The sequence below is a fragment of the Symphalangus syndactylus genome, chromosome 2 (assembly GCF_028878055.3).
Source record: "Symphalangus syndactylus isolate Jambi chromosome 2, NHGRI_mSymSyn1-v2.1_pri, whole genome shotgun sequence".
Taxonomy (NCBI): Eukaryota; Metazoa; Chordata; class Mammalia; order Primates; family Hylobatidae; genus Symphalangus; species Symphalangus syndactylus.
The window spans coordinates 41613505-41636307 of record NC_072424.2 but is presented as its reverse complement, the minus strand read 5'-3'; the positions used below and the strand labels follow the sequence as shown (position 1 = coordinate 41636307).

Below are 22803 nucleotides of genomic sequence, written 5' to 3'. Positions count from 1 at the left end.
GAATCTCGGATCTCCATATTCCACAGCCTGTGCTCTTTTCCACTGTGACCCCACTGCTCAGAAGCCAGTGGAGAGTGGGAAGGTAGGAGGTGACGTGGGTTGTCTAGGGTCAGCCTTCCTGTAAAGGTGCCTCATGACTGAGACAGAAAAATCAAAGACTGAAGAAAAGAATTAGCCAGGAGATATTATCAAACATCTGTTCACACATTTAAGCTGCCTCTGTGCGCTGCCATATTTCATGGCAAGTCACATAATAGTCTCCTGAGGAATTATAATCCATACAGAAAGAGAGGGAGTTTAAGAAATTATATAAAACTCCAGGAAATTGGAGCACACCAACTGCATGGGTTCAGTACAACCCAGACATCCGGAAGCACAAAGCAGCTAGTGAAAGGCCTGGCTGTCTAAGCAGGTGTTGCCTGTGGCATGTCTTGAGTCTAGCATCACCCTTTCACACAGTCCCCACTGTCTGCGCTAAGCTCTAAGGATTTGTCCTGGGTGACTTACTTAAATGGTGGAAAGGGGTTTTTAACATAGAATGATTTCTTGTGGATGATTGTAAAAGGTGTATTGAAGATCTCGGAGAATGTAGAAGTGGGCCTTGAGTAAAGATACAATACTACTACCTTGCAGTGACAGGCCTGTACAGTTTAGTGTGGCTTCATAGCTGTCTCCTCACTTAAGAGACTGCGAATTGGGACGTGCTTGTCATCTCACCATTTAAAGTATGTGAAGTTATTGATTTCTATTCATTTATACTCCCAGGAAAGGGTAGAAGATTCCTGCATTAGCGTGACCAATTGGTCATGCTGAGAAACTATCTTAAAACTGTAAGTTCTCAGCCGAGTGCAGCGGCTCACGCCTGTAATCCTAGCACTTTGGGAGGTCGAGGCAGGCGAATTGCCTGAGCTCAGGAGTTCGAGACCAGCCTGGGCAACATGGTGAAACCCTGTCTCTACTAAAATACAAAAAAATTAGCCAGGCGTGGCGATGTGCACCTGTAGTCCCAGCTACTTGGGAGGCTAAGGTGGGAGAATTGCTTGAACCCAGGAGGCAGAGGTTGCAGTGAGCCAAGCTCGCACCACTGCATTCCAGCCTGGGCGACAGAGCGAGAGTCTCTCCATAAAAAAATTAAAAAACAAACAAACAAAAAAAAAACTGTAAGTTCTGTAAGTACTTCTAAACCAAGATTTGTACTGTAGTGCACCTCAATTCTTGTCAGTGTTGTGGACTTATAAACCAATAATTATTTAACAGGAATACCCAGACCTAAAATAAAGTATATGTTGACCAATTAGAGTTAATAGTGTGGCCAAAATTTTAGTTTTTTGAAAAAAATGTATTGCGGTATTTCTTCTCTTTAAGATAAAAATGATTTTTGAATGATTACTTTTAACGTATGAAGAATATTGTCACTAAAATTTGAGGCTATAACAGGCTGACCTTATAATTAGGTAAATAATTCATATTTATTGAATCAAAAGTATATGAGCAGATTTAGAAGCAGTTTTGGCCAAAGTACCCATCCTCTTTATAATATAGATAGCCAGGCAAGGTGGCTCACACCTGTAATCTCAGCACTTTGGGAGGCTGAGGCAGGAGGATCTCTTTAGGCCAGGAATTCGAGATCAGCCTATCCAATATAGCGAGACCCTGTATCTACAAAAAATAAAATAAATAAATAATAAAATGAATAACATCGGGTGAAGTTTATAATGTAAAAATGGTTCTTTGGTAAATGACCATACTAATTCCTTCTTTCTCTTTCTTTGTCTAGTGAGAACTCAACAGAGGCAAAAGCAGTAGATTCTAACAATCAGTCGAAGTCCCCACTGGAGAAATTTATGGTCAAACTGTGTACTCATCATCAAAAGCAATTCATTCGTGTTCTGAACGACCTGTACACTGAATCTCAACCAGGCACTGAGGACCTGCAGCGTTCTGATTCTGGAGCAATGGATGTATCCACTTGCAATGCTGGCTGTGCCCAGCTCAGCACCAAACATAAGGAAAAAGATGCTCTGTGTCTCAATATGAAGTCTTCTGCTTCTGTAGATTTGTTCGTAGACTCGTCAGACTCTCACAGCCCTCTACACTTGACGGAACAGACCCCGAAGGAGCCTCTTCCTGAGATAAACCCTGTAGATGGAAGAGAGAATGCCTTGACTGTTGTCCAGAAAGATTCCTCTGAACTTCCAACCACTAAACCGAATTCTATTAATAGCAGTTCAGTGGATAGTTTCACTCCGGGATACCTCACTGCATCTAATTGTTCCTCAGTGAACTTCCACCACATCCCTAAAAGCTTGGAGGGGCAAACCACTGGACAAGAGCAAGACACAAATGTGAACATATGTGAGGATGGTAAAGACCATATGCAGAGTTCAGCTTTAGTAGAAAGTCTAATTACAGTAAAAATGGCAGCTGAGAATAGTGAGGAGGGCAATACCTGTATTATTCCTCAAAGAAATTCGTTCAAAGCTTTATCAGAAGAGGCTTGGAACTCAGGGTTTATGGGGAACTCATCTAGAACTGCTGACAAAGAGAATACTTTACAGTGTCCAAAAACACCTTTGCGCCAGGATTTAGAGGCAAATGAACAAGATGCAAGGCCAAAGCAAGAGAACCATCTTCACTCTCTGGGAAGAAATAAGGTGGGTTACCATTTACATCCCAGTGATAAGGGCCAGTTTGATCATTCCAAAGATGGTTGGTTAGGCCCCGGCCCTATGCCAGCTGTACACAAAGCAGCAAATGGACACTCAAGAAGCAAGATGATATCAACCTCCATTAAGACAGCTCGGAAAAGTAAAAGGGCATCAGGGCTGAGGATAAATGATTATGATAACCAGTGTGATGTTGTTTATATCAGTCAACCAATAACAGAATGCCACTTTGAGAATCAAAAATCAATATTATCTTCTCGGAAAACAGCCAGAAAGAGTACTCGAGGATACTTTTTCAATGGTGACTGTTGTGAGCTGCCAACTGTTCGTACACTGGCCAGAAATTTACACTCCCAGGAAAAAGCAAGCTGCTCAGCATTGGCATCAGAGGCAGTTTTCACTCCTAAGCAGACCCTTACAATTCCAGCCCCTAGACATACAGTAGATGTGCAGCTTCCCAGAGAAGACAACCCTGAAGAACCTAGCAAGGAAATAACCTGTCACAAGGAAGGAGGTGGAGACGTTTCACCTGGAAAAGAACCTCAAGAGCCTGAGGTTTGCCCCACAAAGATTAAGCCGAATCTGAGCACCTCCCCTAGGTCAGAGGAAACGACAGCCTCCAGCCTGGTGTGGCCTCTCCCTGCTCACCTTCCTGAAGAGGACCTGCCAGAAGGTGGCTCCACAGTCTCAGCTCCCACAGCAAGTGGGATGTCTTCTCCTGAACACGACCAACCACCACTTGCACTGTCAGATACGGAGGAGAAGAGTGTACCCCAGGACTGTCACCTGCTTCCCTCCACTGAAAGCTTTTCCGGGGGAGGCAGTGAAGATGTCATTTCTAGGCCTCATTCTCCTCCTGAAACAGTCAGTAGAGAAGAAAGTCCTCAGTGCTCAGAAAATCAGAGTTCCCCAATGGGCTTGGAGCCCCCCATGAGTCTGGGAAAGGCTGAGGACAACCAATGCATCAGTGCTGAGGTTGAGTCTGGAGACACCCAGGAGCTAAATGTCGACCCACTCTTGAAGGAAAGCAGCACTTTTACTGATGAAAACCCCAGTGAAACTGAGGAAAGTGAGGCAGCAGGTGGTACAGGAAAATTAGAGGGAGAGGATGATGATGTAAAATGCCTGTCAGAAAAAGACACGTGTGATACAAGCATTGACTCACTCGAAGAGAATTTGGAGAAGAAGAAAAAAGGTAAAAAATTCCCTGAGGCCTCTGATAGGTGCCTAAGAAGTCAACTTTCGGATTCTTCCTCTGCTGACAGATGCCTAAGAAATCAGAGTTCAGATTCTTCCTCAGCTTGTCTTGAAATCAAAGTTCCTAAAAATCCTAGTGCAAAACGTTCAAAAAAAGAAGGGCACCCTGGTGGGACAACACCTAAGGGCCTTCCACCTGACAGTTTCCACACAGAAACTCTGGAGGACACAGAAAAGCCAAGTGTCAGTGAACGCCCCTCCGAGAAAGTTGCTGAGCAGGAGGGCGAAGGGGATCATCACCAGGGGATCATCACCAGGCAGACTTTGAAAAACATGCTGGACAAAGAAGTCAAGGAGTTAGGAGGAGAGATTTTCCCCAGCAGGGACCCCATAACCGCAGCTGGACAGCCACTGCCTGGAGAGAGATTGGAAATCTATGTTCAGTCTAAAATGGATGAGAAGAACGCTCATATCCCCTCAGAAAGTATTGCTTGTAAGAGGGACCCAGAACAGGCAAAAGAAGAGCCAGGGCATATTCCCACACAGCATGTGGAGGAAGCTGTGAATGAGGCAGACAACGAAAACACCCAGCAAAAAGATGATGACAGTGATGCCCCATGCAGCTCTCTTGGGTTGTCGAGTAGTGGAAGTGGTGATGCTGCTATGCCACCAAAATCGGTTCCAAGGCCTAAAAGATTGACCTCTTCAACCTACAACCTAAGACACGCTCATTCTCTGGGCTCCTTGGATGCTTCAAAAGTGACTTCAGAAAAGGAAGCTGCACAAGTAAACCCCATAATGCCAAAGGAAAATGGAGCTTCAGAGAGTGGAGACCCCCTAGATGAGGACGATGTTGACACCATGGTAGATGAACAGCCAAAGTTTATGGAATGGTGTGCTGAGGAGGAGAACCAAGAGCTCATTGCCAACTTCAATGCCCAGTACATGAAAGTTCAGAAGGGCTGGATCCAGTTGGAGAAAGAAGGACAGCCAACACCAAGAGCAAGGAACAAATCAGATAAACTGAAAGAGATTTGGAAAAGCAAGAAAAGGTCACGGAAATGTAGGAGTTCATTGGAGGGTCAGAAGTTTTCTCCTGTTCAGATGCTCTTTATGACAAACTTTAAATTATCTAATGTTTGTAAATGGTTCTTAGAGACAACGGAAACCCGGTCTCTAGTCATTGTGAAGAAGCTCAATACTCGCCTTCCAGGAGACGTTCCCCCTGTCAAGCATCCTCTTCAGAAATATGCTCCTTCCAGCCTATATCCCAGTTCACTACAGGCTGAGCGCTTGAAAAAGCACTTGAAGAAATTTCCTGGAGCTACCCCTGCTAAGAATAATTGGAAAATGCAGAAGCTCTGGGCTAAATTTCGAGAGAATCCTGATCAAGTGGAGCCAGAAGATGGCAGTGATGTCAGCCCCAGCCCTAATTCTGAAGACAGCATAGAGGAAGTCAAGGAAGATAGAAACAGCCATCCTCCAGCAAACCTGCCCACTCCAGCCAGTACCCGGATTCTTAGAAAATATTCCAATATTCGAGGAAAGCTCAGAGCCCAGCAACGTTTAATCAAGAATGAGAAAATGGAATGCCCAGATGCTCTGGCTGTGGAAAGTAAGCCAAGTCGTAAGAGCGTATGCATCAACCCTCTGATGTCCCCCAAGCTTGCCCTGCAAGTGGATGCAGATGGCTTTCCTGTTAAGCCCAAGAGTACTGAAGGAATGAAGGGAAGGAAAGGGAAGCAGGTGTCTGAAATCTTGCCTAAAGCAGAAGTTCAGAGTAAACGCAAGAGAACAGAAGGCAGCAGCCCTCCAGATAGTAAGAACAAGGGGCCTGCGGTGAAAGCCAGCAAAGAAAAGCATGCTGATGGAGCCACCAAAACCCCTGCTGCCAAGAGGCCAGCTGCAAGGGACAGAAGCAGCCAACCCCCCAAAAAGATGTCTTTGAAAGAGAATAAAGTGAAGATCCCTAAAAAGTCCACTGGGAAGAGCTGCCCTCCCTCCAGGAAAGAAAAAGAGAATACACACAAAAGGCCTTCCCAGTCTATTGCCTCGGAAACACTGACGAAACCTGCAAAACAGAAGGGTGCCGGTGAATCCTCTTCAAGGCCTCAGAAAGCCACGAACAGGAAGCAGAGTAGTGGAAAGACTCGGGCCAGACCCTCAACGAAAACCCCAGAGAGCAGTGCAGCTCAGAGAAAGCGAAAGCTGAAGGCAAAACTGGACTCTTCGCACAGCAAACGGAGGCGGCTGGATGCAAAGTGATTGGAAAGATGGTAGCCAAGAGTAAAACTGTTCTATAGAAGTAACCTTTTATTTTGCATTAACTAAATCTGCTTTTATAAGCTTATCAAGCCTTTCAAATTTACAGTTAATGGAGAACACCGTAATTTGAGATGTCAGAAAATGCATCTCAGATGGAGAAGGGAACTTGCAGAGTCCTTCTCTGAGGCTAAGGGAAGTTATATATTATATTCTGGTTGTTCCTTGGGTTTTAAACTTGGAACCAAGCAGTTTTCGTTTTTAAAAGTACAGTGCCTTATTTATCCTTTTTGTTTTTAAAATTTACAAAAGCTAAAAAGCTGATCTATGTGATTAAAGGCTTGTATTTTATACTTGATGCACAAGCACTTGTACTGTAGCCGAGAAGACCACCATCATGCACATAAAAGGAGCTTTTCAGCAGCCACCCTGCAGCATCTGCCCACGAACAGATGCACCTCTTTGCAAACCCCAGCAGTGAACTTCCCTCTCTGTCTTGTTTGTTTGTTTAGATGATGTTTGAAAGCTAAACCAAATCATTTTATGGTATGCAGAGGATTTATAATTATAAAAGATTACTATTTCTGTTACCCCCTTTTTAAAAAGATAATGTTCATTGTTGGTCCCTCCTCTCACCTTTAATGTTTTGTCATTTGAGAGCATGTATTCTAAATTATGTGCCCATGGGACAAGAGATATGTCACAAGTGTTAATTTTTGTTTACAACCTCTAAAAAATCATTTGCATCCCCAAACTGTATTACTAGTTCTCACCATCTTCTTCATTTCTGGTTTTGCTAGCACTCCTGCAAGGCTTCCATCCTACTTTGGGAGGAAAAAGCCTAGGATTTTTTTTTTCCATCTTGTAGCTGTAATTCGATGATTAGGATGAAAATGACTCTTATTTTCTTTCTTACCCAGAGTACTTCCATATTCAAAGAAAGCCGAACTATTATTTCCAGTAATAGGTTTAAGAATGTGTATGTCCATGTGTGTTTGGGTGCATTTGGACGTGGTTATCAGCCACAAATGTCTCCCAATCCCAATTTTACAGTAAAATTTTTTCTTCCCCATGCAGTGTGCTTGGGTGTCCCTGAGTTGAGTAATTAGCAAAGGACAGGTGGTTTAAAAGTAGCCCAGGGTCTCTGTGAGCATTCCCAATACCACTTTGGTACCAGACTCAGAAAGATCTAAAACAGCACGGAGTTATGTAAAGGTTAGAGCAGCCTTGCAGTTAGAGGAAGCAGCTCCAACATCTGTGAAGAGCCCACACACCCCCTACACCCAGAGCTGATGTTCAGCTGTATGCTCCAATGTGAATGTACTTGTTGAAGTAGATATTCATTCTGATTGATTAACACCATCCTAGTAGTTAAATGCTTGTAGTATCACTCCTGCCATGTCATGTCTGGCTGTATTCCGTGTCTCAGAAGTGAGAGCCACAATATTTTAATGACTTCGTTTGCCTTTCCCAGGTGAAGCCTGAGACGGGCGCATTGGCTTCAACCTAGTGCCTATGACCTTTCTCCATTATTATAGCGCAGCGTGTACTTGATTTTTCCATTGGGCCACTCTACAAAAAAAGGCTTGGTTGCTGAAGCCTCAGTCAGCTTCCTTAACCGGTTCTGTCACCAAAATCGGCTTGTATGGACAGCTGCTGCCCTGTCCTTTTTATTTAAAAATTTTCCATTTAGGTTGTTTCAGATCTCTTTAGATAAGCCCAGATGGACTTTTTTCATGCAAATCATGATAATACAGGCCTTCTACCCATTCTGTTAAAGGTTTGCTCTATATCATGGGAACTTCTGATGATTGGATAAGACTGGAGAAAAGTATTTGATTTGTGAGAAATTTAGAATTGTGTTGAATTTCATAGCTAGAGAAGCTTGCTATCTTATGAAGCCCTGATTTTTTTTCATGTCTTCTCTATCTAATGAGTCTTTTTTTTTTTTTTTTTCTTTTTAGTATCTTTGACTTTGGCCATTCAAGAGCTACCTACATTAATAAAACTGCTGAGTGTGTATGTTGGCAACCCTTTCTCAGCATTAAGTTGCACAGAGGCATTAATGTGTTTTGAATAGGTTCATTTAATCTTAAAAGATGGTTTTAAGGTTTTAAAAATATCTTTTCATATAGTTGTCACTGGATATTGTGTTTGTGGTGACTTAAACAGCTGATGTTTGCCAATGTCAGGCATGCTGATTCCTGTACAGAAGAGGTGCCCCCTTGGCTGCATACAGACTACCTTGTAAGGTGCTTGGATTAGGTTAGGGAGAGGTGTAAGGTAGTAAGTGGGTGGAACTTTTCCGGTTCCAAGTTTGTAATTCATTCCATTCCTTTTCTAAGTTCTTTTTCATTTTTAAAAGCTCACTTAAAAATAATAGCCTTCTTTCCCATTCTAGGCTGTGTGTGAGAAAAGGTGTTAATGTGTATGTATGTATTTTATATACCTAACAATGCAATGGATCATCTTTAAAATCAACTTATACTTTATAATAAGGACATTTAAATAGACCAAGAGTCTACATAATTATGACACTTAAAAGCTTAGAATTTTTTATATTTGTTGAATCTCATTTTTGCTGATTCAGTTAATTTTGTTAATAGAAGAAAGAAAACAGCAAAACTTGAGGGCCAATCCTGCAAGGCCCTTTGTTGCCTACAGCAGGTACTGGCAAAGCAGTTTCCCAGACACCACCTCCAAGCTCAGGTGTGGTATTGACTCAAGTCTGTTATTGTTTTCCCTACCTTGCAAAAACCTTCTTCCCAGAGCCATCTTCAAGAATGGCTTACCACCAGATGCAAAAGCAGTCCATCCCACATTCCGATTCCAAATCAGAAAGGAATTCTCCTGGGTGTACACTCGGTGAAATGACTGTCCCGGTCTTGGGGCTGAAGTTGATGACCAAAGGACACTGGTATTCTCTGAGTTTCTGGAGAAGCTGGAAGATGCCTGGGAAGCAATCACTGAAGCTCTACCATAGCTCCCCTAGAGGAGGGCCCTCTTCAGGACACCCATCTTCTATCCCACGAGACTCCCTGCTATAGATGGACATGCAGGAGACCACTCCCTCACTTGGGGTCCTGAGCCTCACCCCTAGCACTTCCTCAGACAGGTAACAATCTTGCAGCACAGCAGGAAGATTGCGAACCTTTGTTCTGCTCCTGAGGCTTCCTTCATAGGAATGCTATTAGTGTCTGTAAGTCACCAGTCACTAGCCCCTTGGATTCCTTGTTAAAGACTTCTGTGCAGCCTTATCTAAAACGATAATCTTAAGCTGTGAGTCTCCTGCTGTATTGTTCCTAAAATCGTATGGATAGAAGAGGTGCCCTTAGTCATCCCTTTACGTATGTGGTGCTTTCTAATGGGATCTCTATGCATCACATACTATGCAGGCGAATTTCTCACTGTTCAGATAGCTCATCAGTAAAAGGCATCACTTCAAGATAATTACTTTGAATTTAGGTTTGGCCTCTTTTCCTGCTTTGTAATGGATTCGGTCGTGAGGGTGGGAGCTGTCATTCACATTTATGGGCAGCATTCCTGTTGATTAGTGGACCTAAGAGCCAAGTAGGAAAATATAGCATGCTATGTGATACAAGCTGGAGATGCTGTAGTGTTACTGTCAGCAAGTTCTGTGCAGGCTGCCTTTCGGATTCCAGATGATCTGTCAAGGGTCTGCCAACTGTGGGCTGGTCGCTTGTTTGTGTAAATAAAATGTGTTTGGAATATAGCCACACCCATTTTCTTAAGTACTGTCTGCAGCTGCTTTCGCAGAGTTGAGTAGCTGCGGCAGAGACCCGTGTGACCCTTACAGCCTAAGATACTATCTGGACCTTCAGAAAACATCTGCTGATCCCTGCTTGAGAAAGTCATCCTTTTCAGGAACAAATATTCTTGATTTTCCTTCTCTCTTCTGCCCTTTTCTCTCTGTTCTTCATTTCCCATTTTCCTTGTCTCAATTTTGTTTTCAAAGGAGACATGTTATATTGATATGCACTACTATCCCCTTAAACTTGAGCAACCTTAGCATTCCATCTTAAAAAAACCCATCACAGTAGCCAAAATGAGGCCACCTTACCCTATCGAGCTGGAACCCATAAGCAAATAGGGATTCAGAGTTCTAAAATTATGTGGCTTGGGCCTCTCATTTCATTCACACAGAACTGACTCTGGCTTTATTTCTTGTTTATTAAAGTAAGCCAAGATTTTGTTTCTGGTAAAATTAGTTGAGACTACTTTAGTTGGACTTTTAGTCCTCTGAATGTCACATTTAGATATGGAAAATGTTTTTTCACAAAGTAGAAACAAAGTCTGATCACAAACCCAAAACATTGTTTATTCTTATATAATATTTTGGCACTGATACCTTTTCAGCCACATACTTTCAAAATAGTTTTATTAAAGGTAAGCCAACAAATAAAACATAGAGGCTTTTGAAGTGCTTTAATAATGATTTTAAAAATTGGAGTTATAACCAGAGTATGACTGAAAAGCTATTATAGTCTTCCTCCTTTTCCAAAAACTCAAGGATAAGGATATATATATATTTTTTTTTTTTTTTTTAGTAGAGACGAGGTTACGCTATGTTGCCGAGGCTGATCTCAAACTCCTGGCCTCAAGCAGTGCTCCCGCCTCAGCCTCCCAAAGTGCTGGGATTACAAGTGAGCCACCGCACCAACACAAGTATGAGTTTCTATGCTGTTTTTTTTCTTTTAATGTGATTCAATGTCCTGTCAGTGAAAAATTTTTGTCAGTGGCCCCAAATCGCTGATCGTTTTAGTTGTTTTGAAACAATTATCATTTTGAATTCTTAGTATTACTTTGATGTCTTATTATGACTTGATATCCACTGAAATACTGGAATTTTTTTTAAGTATAAAATCAATTTGTGTAAGGCAGTCTTCATATCCTAGCAGTAAGTGCTGTTCCCCATGTTTGCTCTCAAATCCTTTTCAGGGGAAAAATAAAAAGATTACTGTATTTAAAACAAGCAGATTTGTGGGAGGGCCTCCCCCACCCCCCTCAACCACCCCCCTCAACCACCAGACAGGATCTCACTGTCGCCCCAGGCTGGAGTACAATGGGCATATGGTCTTATCTATTAGGATATGTAGTTTAAAAGTGCAGTTTTTTAGAAGTATAGTCGTCTTCATTTTTATGACGCCCACTGCAGGCTCAAAGAGATTTTCACACCTCAGCCTCCTGAGTAGCTGGGACTACAGGTGCATGCCACCACACCCAGTTAATTTTTTTTTTTTTTTTTTTTTTCAGTTTTAGCAGAAATGAGGTCTCGCTGTGTTGCCCAGACTGGGAAGTCTTTTGAGGCAGCCTTCAATATAATTCATCCTTTGAAACATCAGAACAGAATCCTATATTCTACAGTGGATGGATTGGAAGACTTGAGGGTCCATTCTCTTTCCTTTATAGATAATTAGACTCAGGCAGAAACTCAGAGCTCTCAGGGCTTTGCTGTGCTGTGCTGTGTCATGCCGTCCTGGGGCCCGGGGAACCACCCTGAGCACTTCGTGGAGTGTGTCCTTGCTCAGGCTTTTGCCTTGGGATTGAACAGAAGCTGCTCAGTTCCTTCCACTTACCTCCTCTCTGTCTGATCTTCCTTTTCCCAGAGCCTCAGTGCTTGATGCTCAGTGCTCAGGAGATGTCCTTTGCTCCATCCTTCAGAGGGGCAGTTGTGTGGTTATGCTGCCGGGTGAGCACAGACACACATACTTTCTCCCCTAGCTGGGACCATCCCACACGGGGTGCTCAGTATGCATGCCTCATGAAAGCATAGACTGTCCATTTAAAAATCAGGTACTCATGGTATTACAATATGCCAGAGGTTGGACAAATGGATTTTTTACCCTTTTTAAAAGTGTTATGTAGCCGGGCGCGGTGGCTCACGCCTGTAATCCCAGCACTTTGGGAGGCCGAGGCGGGCGGATCACGAGGTCAGGAGATCGAGACCATCCTGGCTAACAAGGTGAAACCCCATCTCTACTAAAAATACAAAAAAATTAGCCGGGCGAGGTGGCAGGCGCCTGTAGTCCCAGCTACGCGGGAGGCTGAGGCAGGAGAATGGCGTGAACCCCGGGGGGCGGAGCCTGCAGTGAGCCGAGATCGCGCCACTGCACTCCAGCCTGGGCGACAGAGCGAGACTCCGTCTAAAAAAAAAAAAAAAAAAAAAAAAGTGTTATGTAAAAAAAAAAAAAAGGCGACTATATGTGGCCCACATAGCCTGAAATATTTACTTCCTGACCCTTTTGTAGAAAAGCTCTACTGATCCTTATAGTAGTCATTAAAGATCAAATTGTGTAGACAGGCACAACTTTTTTTTTTCATATACTCCAACATTTTTTCATACAGTCCAGCAATTCTTTTAGATTTTAGAGTATCTTGCCTGTTCATCTCAGTACACAGCTGCTGTTACAGATTATTCCTGAATAATGCTTTTGCGTTAAGAAAAATTATCCCCCTTTGCTGATTGTCTACTTGTTAATAAATTGTGGGCATATGATCATATCTATTAGGGTATGTAGTGAAAACTAAAAGTGCAGTCTTTAAAAGTACAGTCTTCATTTTTATGAATCAGAGTGAACTTGACTGTAGTAGACATTCCATTAACAGCAGTTCAGCACAAACAAATTACTCATGAACTTTTAAAGCCAAGAATAGTGCCTCTCCCTGAAAGTATGCGATGTGTTGTGTTACCCCTAGAACCCTTCATTTCTCTTTTGTATCATATACTTGGAGGTTTCTCACTCTTCAAGCTCTGGTTGTGATATGTGAACATAAATGCCTGGTGTTTGCCTGTTTGACTTTTGAGTGCAGACCACACATTCTCTTAAAAATACCAGCATGTCTGTGGCATCTTGTCAGGACACCAGCAGCTTTAGACAGAACAAGTTCAGGGCTCTCCAGCCCAGCCCGAGTCACCTGCTCGTTCTGAGGAGCCATCCTTGTCACCTTGCCCTTCCTCCTCTTGCCTCTGCTTATGCCGCCACCCCCCTTCCAGGAGGGATATTCTCTGGGACAGTCCCCACTTCCCCAGTGCAGCCCTGAATACAAATTTGTCACATTAGAAGCATTTTTCTCTCAAAACTCTATTTTCCTCTAGTATTTAGTTGTTGGGTTTAAATGCTATTCAATTTATCCACTTTTTTTTAACCCCAGTTTTCTGTGATCTGCACCTCATAGTTGTCTTGTAGCTAAAGCTGAGGTATTTGGGAGCTAATTTTTGGGAAAGAGACTATACCAACAAGATTTGCATAATTTTGTATATTTATACCACAGGTAGGGATTATTTTTAAAGTCACTATATCTTAAGGTTATTGATTTCACTAGTGTGGTTTCTGCATTCTAAATAGTTCTCGGAGACTTAGTAACTGGTTTCAAATACGTATATATAATATTTATACACACCACTGTGGAATTTATTTCACTGTGTAAATAGTGATATTTTCCTGTTAAAATACTTCTATAGAAAGTATTTATTTTAACAAGAAAATTAACTGTCGAAAGGGCTTTCCAAAAAGTGTTCTTTCTAGCCACCCATCCTCCCCAGCTACCATGCTCAACCATTGAGCTCCAAAACAACAGTGAAAGCAGAAAGGTGTGGCCTTGAAACCTTCACTGTATTTGGACAGATGCAACAGAAGCGCGTCTCCCCCACTGTCACCCCGTCCCACAACAAAGTGGGACTCCCATCGTGGGTATGGCTGTGCCAGGCATGTCATCGGGTGTGCCCCACACAGCCTACTTCTTGCATGCACAGTTGGTACATTTAGCTGTATGGCATCGGGTGTGCCCCACGCAGCCTACTTCTTGCATGCACAGTTGGTACATTCAGCTGTACACTTAACAGCCTGTACAGGAAAATGAGCCTTAGTTGTAGCTCCAAGGAAATCCAAACCCATGCTTGTAAGATATGGAGAAACCACTGGTTGCCTAGAGAAAGCATTAAGGTGTATTTCCAGTTCCCCTTTCATGTTGGTGAAAGACACCTATTCACACTCTAATCATGGGAGATAAGCATGTTACCTTCTGCACCTTGACTTTGCTCGTGAGCACCTGGCTCTCCTCTTCTTCCTCCTCCCCTCTCTCCCTGTCTCAGTGTGCATCTGTGCAGATGTGGGCCAGTCCCCCTGTAACCAGTGGTTACAGAATGATACCATCTGTTCTAAGATGTGGTCAGCTTTACTTCTCAGGAGTCCTGTCCTACAATTCAGAGCACCCCTAGATGGGATGGAACCAGTGCTTTATGATCATGTTCCTCTTCCCTGTGCCCTGTCCTTGGGCACCCCCATGTTAGTCATGATCCTCATTGTGCAGGGCTGGCTGGACTGAGAATTGCAACTCCAGGACAGCAGGGAGCTTTGGGACTAGGCATGCAGGGGTTTTGTCATCCATTTGAACCATAATTTGCATATTTTCTTACGGCCTCCCTTTGTCTTTTCTAAATGAATGAGGCAGACACTTGAACAGTAATGCTGGAGAATGTTTTTTCTAAGAGACTTTGTAAGCAAATCTGATTTTAAGATGAAATGTGAATGAGAAACTAGGTGCCAGGGAATTTAGCACTGAACTAGACAGTCAGAACTTTTTTAACTTTGCAGGAAGAAATAAATTTTGCTCTCGTCTAAATGTTCAGAAGAAGTAATGTTGTAAATAGTTTTCTAAAAATATTTATTACCTGTGCTGTATACAAATTCATGTTCTGAGTGATGTTGGTTAGCACTGTAGTGTTATAGAATATATTTTGAGCAGTGGACTTCCTTTCATAACACAGTTCACACATGGAGAAAGAACAAAAACCAGCAGGTTGAGAGCTGTTTGGGGCCTTTGATCTGTAATGTTACATCAAATCTAAGCTTTAACTGCCCCTTCTTCTCATCTGGTTATGTTATATTATATATATATTACATATATATATATATATATATATACACACACAGGTGTATGATAAACTGGTCAGTGGTCAGTACCCAGATCTGCAGAGCAGATTTCCAGGTGTTCTTTCTGATGTGTTGCCCATAAGCAATAAGATCCTAGGTAAACATTTATTCCAGGGCCCACATTGGCCCTTGTCTCAGAGGATAGGGTGGGGGTAGAACAGCTCTTGCTAAGACCTCTTGCCTTTGCTGGAGAGGTTGCTGTACTTGAATTTTTGCTTCTGTTTGTCTGCACGCTCCTTCATGTCATAGAACTCTAGCAGTGGATGAGAAATCTGCCAGCACCAGACATATCAAAATTGGGCACGTAGATGGAAAATTTTGCAATTTTTCATGAATTTATAGGGTTTCCAGAATCTAGTTGAGGCAAAGCTCATTTGGCTATAGAGTGAATGTAAGACTTGTTACCATAGAAATGTAAGTGGCCAGTTCAATGTCCTTTGGCTATATTTGACCTACCTTTAAAACCTAGCCCATTTCATATCAGCCTCTTCTGTGCCTGGGCTTGAAATGTCTAAAGCTGCCTTCGTGTCTGGGATTGCACCATGTAGGTCAGTATAAAGAGGGCAGTCACTCCTCCATTTCTCCCAGCGTGTCCAATTCAGCAGACTTCTAAAGCTGTTAAGCAGCCTCTCTTTTTGACCGTCCTAAACTTTGTGAAAATAAATACCCCACACCCAGATAACCATTAATAGAAGTAATGTAGTTTTTTAGGCTTTTGGAATATGTCTTCTCTTTTGTATTTATGATGGTGTTTGGAATTTTTCACTAGTGTTTTTTAGACTGAAGTGGGTGCATTAGGATAAAACTTTCCCTTGCTGAGCCTGAAGGCAAGCAAGAGGGAAGAAATTGACCTGTATTGTATCATTGGGGAGGTGACTACTTCTTGTGGTGGTAGGGGGTGGGGGGAATGGGGCATTGTAGATTATGTGAGGGTACAATAGAATTCTGGCCTGAGGCTCCCCAAGTCTTATTACCGTGTATGAAAAATCCCCATATTAGCCTCACTTAATCTCAATAGAAGCCTGCTGTTTACCCTCAGGGAACAAGTAGTTTTCAAAATTGAGCTCCTCCAAGGTCATTGGCCAATGCTGTGTGCAAGCATTGGTCATCTTTGTAAACTCATGGCATTATTTCCTCATATGCATTATGATACTAAGAAATTCAACCCCAACCTGTATGAAAAGCACAGCCCAGGGCCCTAATTGAGGCTAGCATGAATGCCTTTGAGGGGCCAGGGGGCCATAGGAGGCCCATGCAATTTAACTGAAGCTCAGGTGCCACGTTGGATTTTTATTCTTATTAGGCTGCAACCTTTCTGAATGAGTTTAGGGCAGGGGCTGCTGATCCGGCTGTGGATTCAGGGAGCTCTAAAATGAATCTCTACCGTTCCTTTAAAGGTCTTTCTGGTTCCTCCCAGTGTTGTCATTGCTGAGGTCGATCTCGTAGTTGTTCAGTTGTGCTCTTTTTGCTGTCTTGTGAGTCTTAGCCAGTGATCCAGCTGCCCAAGGACAGGGCCTCCAGAGGGCCTAGTGCCCTCCTGGTACCAAGCGTGTGCTCCTGGCCTGTGTGACAGTGTCTTTCCAGAAGCAGTGAAATGAGAAATTCTGCAAGTGGCCACCCGGAAGATCAGTCTGTATCTCTTGGGCCTGGATTTCTACTATGTTAGTGAGTGTAGGAATATACTGTGTCTTTAATGGATGAAAATTCAATGTATGCTGTGAATTTGTTGGTTTGAAACATTGAAATTTTTCATTAGACAATGTTTACATACCTCACCTGAAGAACCTTTGAGAGTGTATATATAAAATTTTAAAATATATTAAGTTGCTTTAAAACAATATGTATAGCTATAAAAGTTGGAGTTATTTTAACTTTGAATATGTACCAAGTCTCTTAAATATTGAAATCTTGTAGACTTCTTGTGCTTCTGTGTTTTGCTTTCCTATCAGGCCATGTAGGAAACTGTGTTCTTGTTATTGGTAGAGGGGCCCTCACTGAAATCCAAGCTTGGAAGGATTTCCTGTGTTGTTTCAGATTCTCTTGTTTGGTTTTGAAGGATGGGGTGTGGAGCCAGAGGATGTGTGGGAGGGGTTTCTCTAACATTGACTTCTATTCCATGAGCTATTTCAAGGCGCTTATTTTATGGCAGCATATTAAACTTCTTTGATATTCAAGTGTGTCTGTGTAGTCACTGGAGGACACAGAACGCCATGGAGCCGGGCATTCAACTTGCAGCCTAAGGCAAAATTGATGAGTTGCCAGAAGGAACCACAAAGCAATACTTCCACCACGTGTCACGGCTTAGAGAAACCTTGTTTGCTAATGTAAGTAATAAATTATTTTGTGAGTTCTGCCTAACTTCAGGGAAAAGAAAAGGCAATGGAGGAATCCTTGAGATTCCCATGGCAGGGTTGGAAGGGTGCCAGCATTTCATCCTGAGGGGCAGGGAGCAATGGAGGGCAAACTCCTGACCTCAGGCTAGCCACTGGGAAGTGTGCAGGCCACAGGCCAGGGCTGCCCCCAGCTCTCAACACCCTTGTTGGAGTATGGCAGAAAAAGTCCTTCCATTTGCTAGCCTCATGAGTTTTTCATTATATTCTTTCAACTCTGCTTGAAGTGGGTCAGCGTAAGGGCCCACAACAAGCTCATCTGACTGTGCCATCACTGTGCAGAACCACATCCAGCAAAAATAACCCCACAGCTGACTGCCAGGCCACCCCTCTGAATCTGAATTTGGAAGGTTACCTCATTCCAGATTAGTTGTTTTCATTGTTAAGATAGACCTCTTTTCCTCCAGTAGTCATCCTGTAGTGGAATAATGCAAATACTGACCTCAGAGGTGCAGACTGGCTGCCTTGGGGTGAGGGGACATCTCAAAAATTAACTCTGAGGGCTTTGGGCTTAGGGACGATAGAGATGTGTCATCACCAATCTCAGGAAAACTTGGCAGCTCTAGTAATCAGGATGTCGCCTGTTGGAAGTCTGGGCACTGCTTTTTGGCCTCCACCCTCCCAACCAAGCCCGGCTGTGCCCATTCCCTTGGCTGGGGATTTCCCTTTAGCAGTGAAATTTGCCACTGATTTTACTTTAACTCAGAAATAGCAAACTGATGGCCTACAGATGTTTTCTTTAGCCTAGTGTTTTAAAAAAAATTCATGAGCTTTTTTTTACATAAAGATTGAGAGTTCTGACTTTTTAAAAAAAATTAAAAAGATGAAGATTTGACAGAATTAACTCATGGTAAGAGTCAGCTGGCATGAGATTGGAAAACATGCCTTTCAGGTCACCACAGCTCCTGACTGTCAGTTCCCATTTGTCACTGTTTCTTCACGGCAGGGGAATGGGTCTGTGTACGTGCTGCCTTATCAGAAGTGACAGCCAGGTGACTGACAGGTAACCAACTGGCCATGTGAGACAGGAGCATCCAACCCCATTGGAACACATTTTCTCTCCTGCACACTGTTCATTACATTTCCTCCAAAATCCCTGATTTTTTTGAAGGCACTGAAGTTATATCAACTGGCCGCTTTTAAGATGACCCATGTGCTGTTAAGGTGTGGCCTGTGTGACCATTGCCCTGGCCCAATTTTCCACAGAAACCTGTCCATGGTCCTGGCTCATGGTCCTGGCTCAGGCTTCCCTTTAGTGTCAGTGACCCTGCCCAGCCTGCCTGCCCGGGCCTGGCCTTACCCAGACATCCATCCTGAGTCATATAAAATTGTGCTTACAGTGATCTCGTCTGAATGGTGACGGAGCCACTGCAGACATGTGTGCCTGCTTTCTCCACCAATTTCTAAGAGCCACTGTGCTAGCAACAGGAAAGTGAACCTCACAGGGCATCTGAGAAGTCACACTATCGATTGCCCTGATGGCTCCGAAACCCTCAGAGCCAGATTAAAGATGGGTGTGGCTCTGTGCGCAAACTTACAGAATTTCCATGTCATGGCAGATGAGGATGAGCAGCCTCCCCGGCTTGGCCGTGCACTGACAGACCCTGGGGGTGTCCCCCAGCCCTCTCCCAGGACCCCTTCCTTCAGGAGGAATGGACTTCAGGAAGAGCAGGGAGTTCCAGGGACAGACATCCTACGTGTGTAGCCCCTTGGAGCCATCCCTGGATGGTGGCCCATATGTGATCAGCCCAGAAGCCCTAGGAGAGAATGCCAGCAGCACCGGGCCCGCCCTCGGTGGAGAAAAAGAGACCAACAAGGCAGAGTGAATCAATGTCATGTTCACATGGAAGACAATAGACAATATCGACATAGTCTAAAACAATACTTCCAGGGCAGGTGCAGCTCCCTCATGGGCCTGTTCTAAACCAGCCTCTAGGAGTCGATCCAAACAAGACTACAGAAACCCCCAACAAAACGTGCCACGACCACATAGCATCTGAAAGGCAAAACAAGACTCTGGATGTTGACTTTAACATATAAAAATACTATAACAAAATGAAATACAAATATATATTAGAATCTGTAAGTATTCTGTATAAAGAGATACTTTTGCGGTTAGGCTACCAGCAGGCAAAGAGGAGACAAAGTCCAGCCTTTTCCACTTCCTGACACCTTCACCGAGAGCCCTGGCCCTGTTGCCAGTGATGCTGCAAGGCCACAGCTCCCTCGGGACGCACCCTGCTGTATCTCTTCATGCCTAAAATGCAGAGCGAACTAGGGGTCTTCACAAAGGGGGACAAGATGTGGAGAGAGGACTTCTCAGAGGGGTGATTTTGCAGTAGCCGCCTTCCGGACTTTCAAGCGGAGTGTGAACAGGCAACATAAGTGCTGACTCAGGTCCTTAGCAACTCGCTGGTTGATGGCCAAGTTGGAGAAAAAGTTGATCCTGGGGCACACAACTCTCACATCATCTCATGGTGGATTCCAATCCTCAGACTGCACCAAGGTCAGCGCTGCTGTGCTAGGAGGCTGGGCCATGTGGTGGGGCCGGTCAGGGGAGCCTTATGCTCACATGGTGCTCCCTGGGAACAAACATGCCAGCTGCTTACCTCCCAGCCCCATGGCGCCGGGTGAGGGGTGAGTATCACCTGTCTACAGGTGCCCTTTCCACCTCCTGCAGAATGAAGAGGCCTCCTGCCAGCCAGTGCCCTTCAAGCCTAGAAATTGGCTTCTCCAGGGTGGTGGGGAATGGTGGTGGCCAGGGAAGCTATCTTTCTCAGGGTTGGTGAGTCCCAGAGCACATTTCTTCCAGGGAAGAGGCAAGCTAGCTGCCCTTGAGCTTTTCTGCCCTATCCAGCCCAGTGCAGATGCTCTGCAGGGTCCCACGGTGGCCTGGAAACTCAAAGTAAGAGAGGGATGCCATGTGGGCCTGGGAGAAGCCCCATGAGGCCCAGGCTGTGGTCTACTTGGGGGTGGGGGTGGGCACTGTGGCCTTGCTCAGAGCTCCAAGCAAGTAGATCCCAGCCCCCTGGTGAGGGGCAGATCCTGCCATGAGGACACCTCCCACATTGGGCAGGGCACTGCCCTCTTCCCATCACAGGGACACCAGGACTAATAGTTGCTAGATTGAGTCCCTGTGGCATGGGACATGCCAGGCATCCTCTACCCCAGCTCTAGCCCTCTAACCAACATCAAGGGCTCCCCTCACTGCCCTGGGTGGGGGACATGGGCAGGGGACACGGACACAATGCCACTCTGAGCCTCACCTGAACATACACCCAGCCATGCCTCCTGGTCACAGGTGGAGGGAGCCAGGGCAGGGACATGCTCACCCCCCCGTTGCCCACCAGAACCTCCCAGGGGTGTGCCCTCTTGGTGAGCCCTCTGGGGAAGGAGAGTGCAACTTTGCCTCCCTTTAGCCCATTCACAGTTTGGCCTCACAAACCATCATCTTTCTACATTTTCACTGTGTATGGAAGAGAAGACAACGCAGTCAGGCAATCATATATTCAGCGCCTCTTCCACCACTGGCTCCTTTGTTGCCAGCAACCCTCTGGCCTGGGCCGCTGTCTGTGGCTGGAGCCCCCACTCAGCTCAACTCTTCCCGGCATCCTGGTCGTTCCTGCGATGCTCTGGGATGAATTCACATCTGTCCATTAGGCCAGAATGTCCACAGTCCCCAGCCCCGGGTTAGGCACATAAATACTTACTTATTTATGTGATCAATGAAGATAGGTCTTCTAACTAACTAACTCCTCTGGCCTCCCAAGACCACAGTGGGGGAGTCTACACTGTTCCCTTAGTCATCCCGCCCCCCACCTCCAGCCATTTTACAGCTGAGGAACCAGAGGCCCAGGCGGGGAGAAGTTTGCCCCGAGTGATTGATAGAGCCAGCGGGGACTTCCCAATGCCTAGAGCACTGTCCCTTCCACTGCTCCCTACTGGCCTGCGGTGTGAAGGACTCTGAACCAGCTGCTCCCTGGTCAAGCACCCTGGCCCAGACCCTCACACCCAGTCACTCTGCCAATAGGTCACTGACAGCTTGTGGCTGACTGGTGGCTGGGGAAGCCCAGGACCAATGCTCCTTCTCTGGCCAGTGTCTGGAGACAGATGATGTTTGTTTACCTAGAGCAAAGAACCCTCTGCCCTCTTTAGTGGGGTCTGCCACCCTGAGCAGCCCCTGTGGCTGTTTCCTCCACATAAGCCCTCCTTGCAGCTACAGTAGTCATCCTAGAACTTTAGGATTCAGAGCCCTGGTCCTAAGAACCACCTCCACCCACAGCCTCGTTCCCAAGCAGTGGCTGCAGAGCTGCCAGTCAGCCCAGCGGGGAAGGGTCCGACCCTCCCTGGCCAGCAGGAGGCGACACCCCCACTCCAGAGCCTGGCCTACCACCAGCAGATTCTGTAGCAGCAGAATGAACCAGGCTGGCTTCCTGGGGAGGCTGAGAGTACTTCATGGTTGCCCGCAGAGGGGTAAGAGGCTTCCAGGGCCACAGACCCAGCTCCAAGCCAGCCTGGGCCACAGGCCAAAGGGAAGAGTTGGTTTGGAAGGCTGTCATTTTTCTTCTCCAGACTCAGGTAGCAGGTAAGGAGGGGTGTCATCGTTCTGCACTTCTTGGCCTGACCTCACGCACACATTCATTCAACAAATATTTATTAAGCGCCTGTTTGTGCAAGGCACTCCGGAGAGGGCAGCCCGCAGCTCAGGCCTCGCCCACCCCCACTGCCCCCAGCTATGGCGCAATTTGCTTTTAAAAGGCTGCTCTGGCACCACCCCACCCAGGAGGGCCCAGCTGCCCAGGAGCCGTCCTGTGATGACCTGCACCCCAGCCCAGCTGCTGGCGACTGTCTCCGCTGCTGCAGCGGCTGGGGCCCCTTGCCCGCCCTCACCCGCCTGTCCACGCCCAGCACTATGCGCAGAGGGCACAGCCACACTTGGTGGGCTTTTCCACCTCCTCGGCAAAAGAGGTCCCATCGCTGCACTCAAAGGTGAACTTCCTCCGCTTCAGCCGAAGGCCCTGGCAGCAGCCCTGGCCTGGGCACGAGCCCCGGCACTCCACCCATGACAGGGGGCGCGTGGTCTGGCAGATGGCATAGCCCCTCTGGACCTGGTGAAAGTCCCGGACAGGGTCCCCCCGGCACTCGGACTCTGGATGGGACAGACACCAAGAGAAAGCCTCAGGGCACACCCATGGGTGAGCTGCTGCCTCCAGGGAGGCAGGAGGAAGAGGAGGAGGAGGGCAGCATCTATGGGGTGGATCCTTTGGCTCTCAGACCCCACCTCTGTCCCCAGCATACTTCTGCCTCCACTGACATGCACAAGCTTCCTCCCAG

The 22803-nt window shown here is 45.5% G+C and overlaps 2 protein-coding genes across 21 annotated transcripts in view; one reads left to right on the top strand and one right to left on the bottom strand.

Annotated features, from left to right (window-relative positions):
- Positions 1-17253, top strand: part of LCOR (ligand dependent nuclear receptor corepressor) — a 167970-nt gene extending 150717 nt beyond the window's left edge. For 18 of the 19 annotated variants that reach the window (XM_063628550.1, XM_063628555.1, XM_063628582.1 and 15 more), the window contains one exon: positions 1778-17253. In XM_063628550.1, the coding sequence (XP_063484620.1) occupies positions 1778-6128 (4351 nt within the window). In that variant the 3' untranslated portion in view covers positions 6129-17253. The remainder of the gene's footprint in view (positions 1-1777) is intronic. The other variant, XR_008652609.2, reaches the window with a different exon arrangement.
- A 2033-nt stretch (positions 17254-19286) lies between these two features.
- Positions 19287-22803, bottom strand: part of SLIT1 (slit guidance ligand 1) — a 192343-nt gene continuing 188826 nt past the window's right edge. For both annotated transcript variants that reach the window (XM_055253653.2, XM_055253673.2), the window contains one exon: positions 19287-22618. In XM_055253653.2, the coding sequence (XP_055109628.2) occupies positions 22380-22618 (239 nt within the window). In that variant the 3' untranslated portion in view covers positions 19287-22379. The remainder of the gene's footprint in view (positions 22619-22803) is intronic.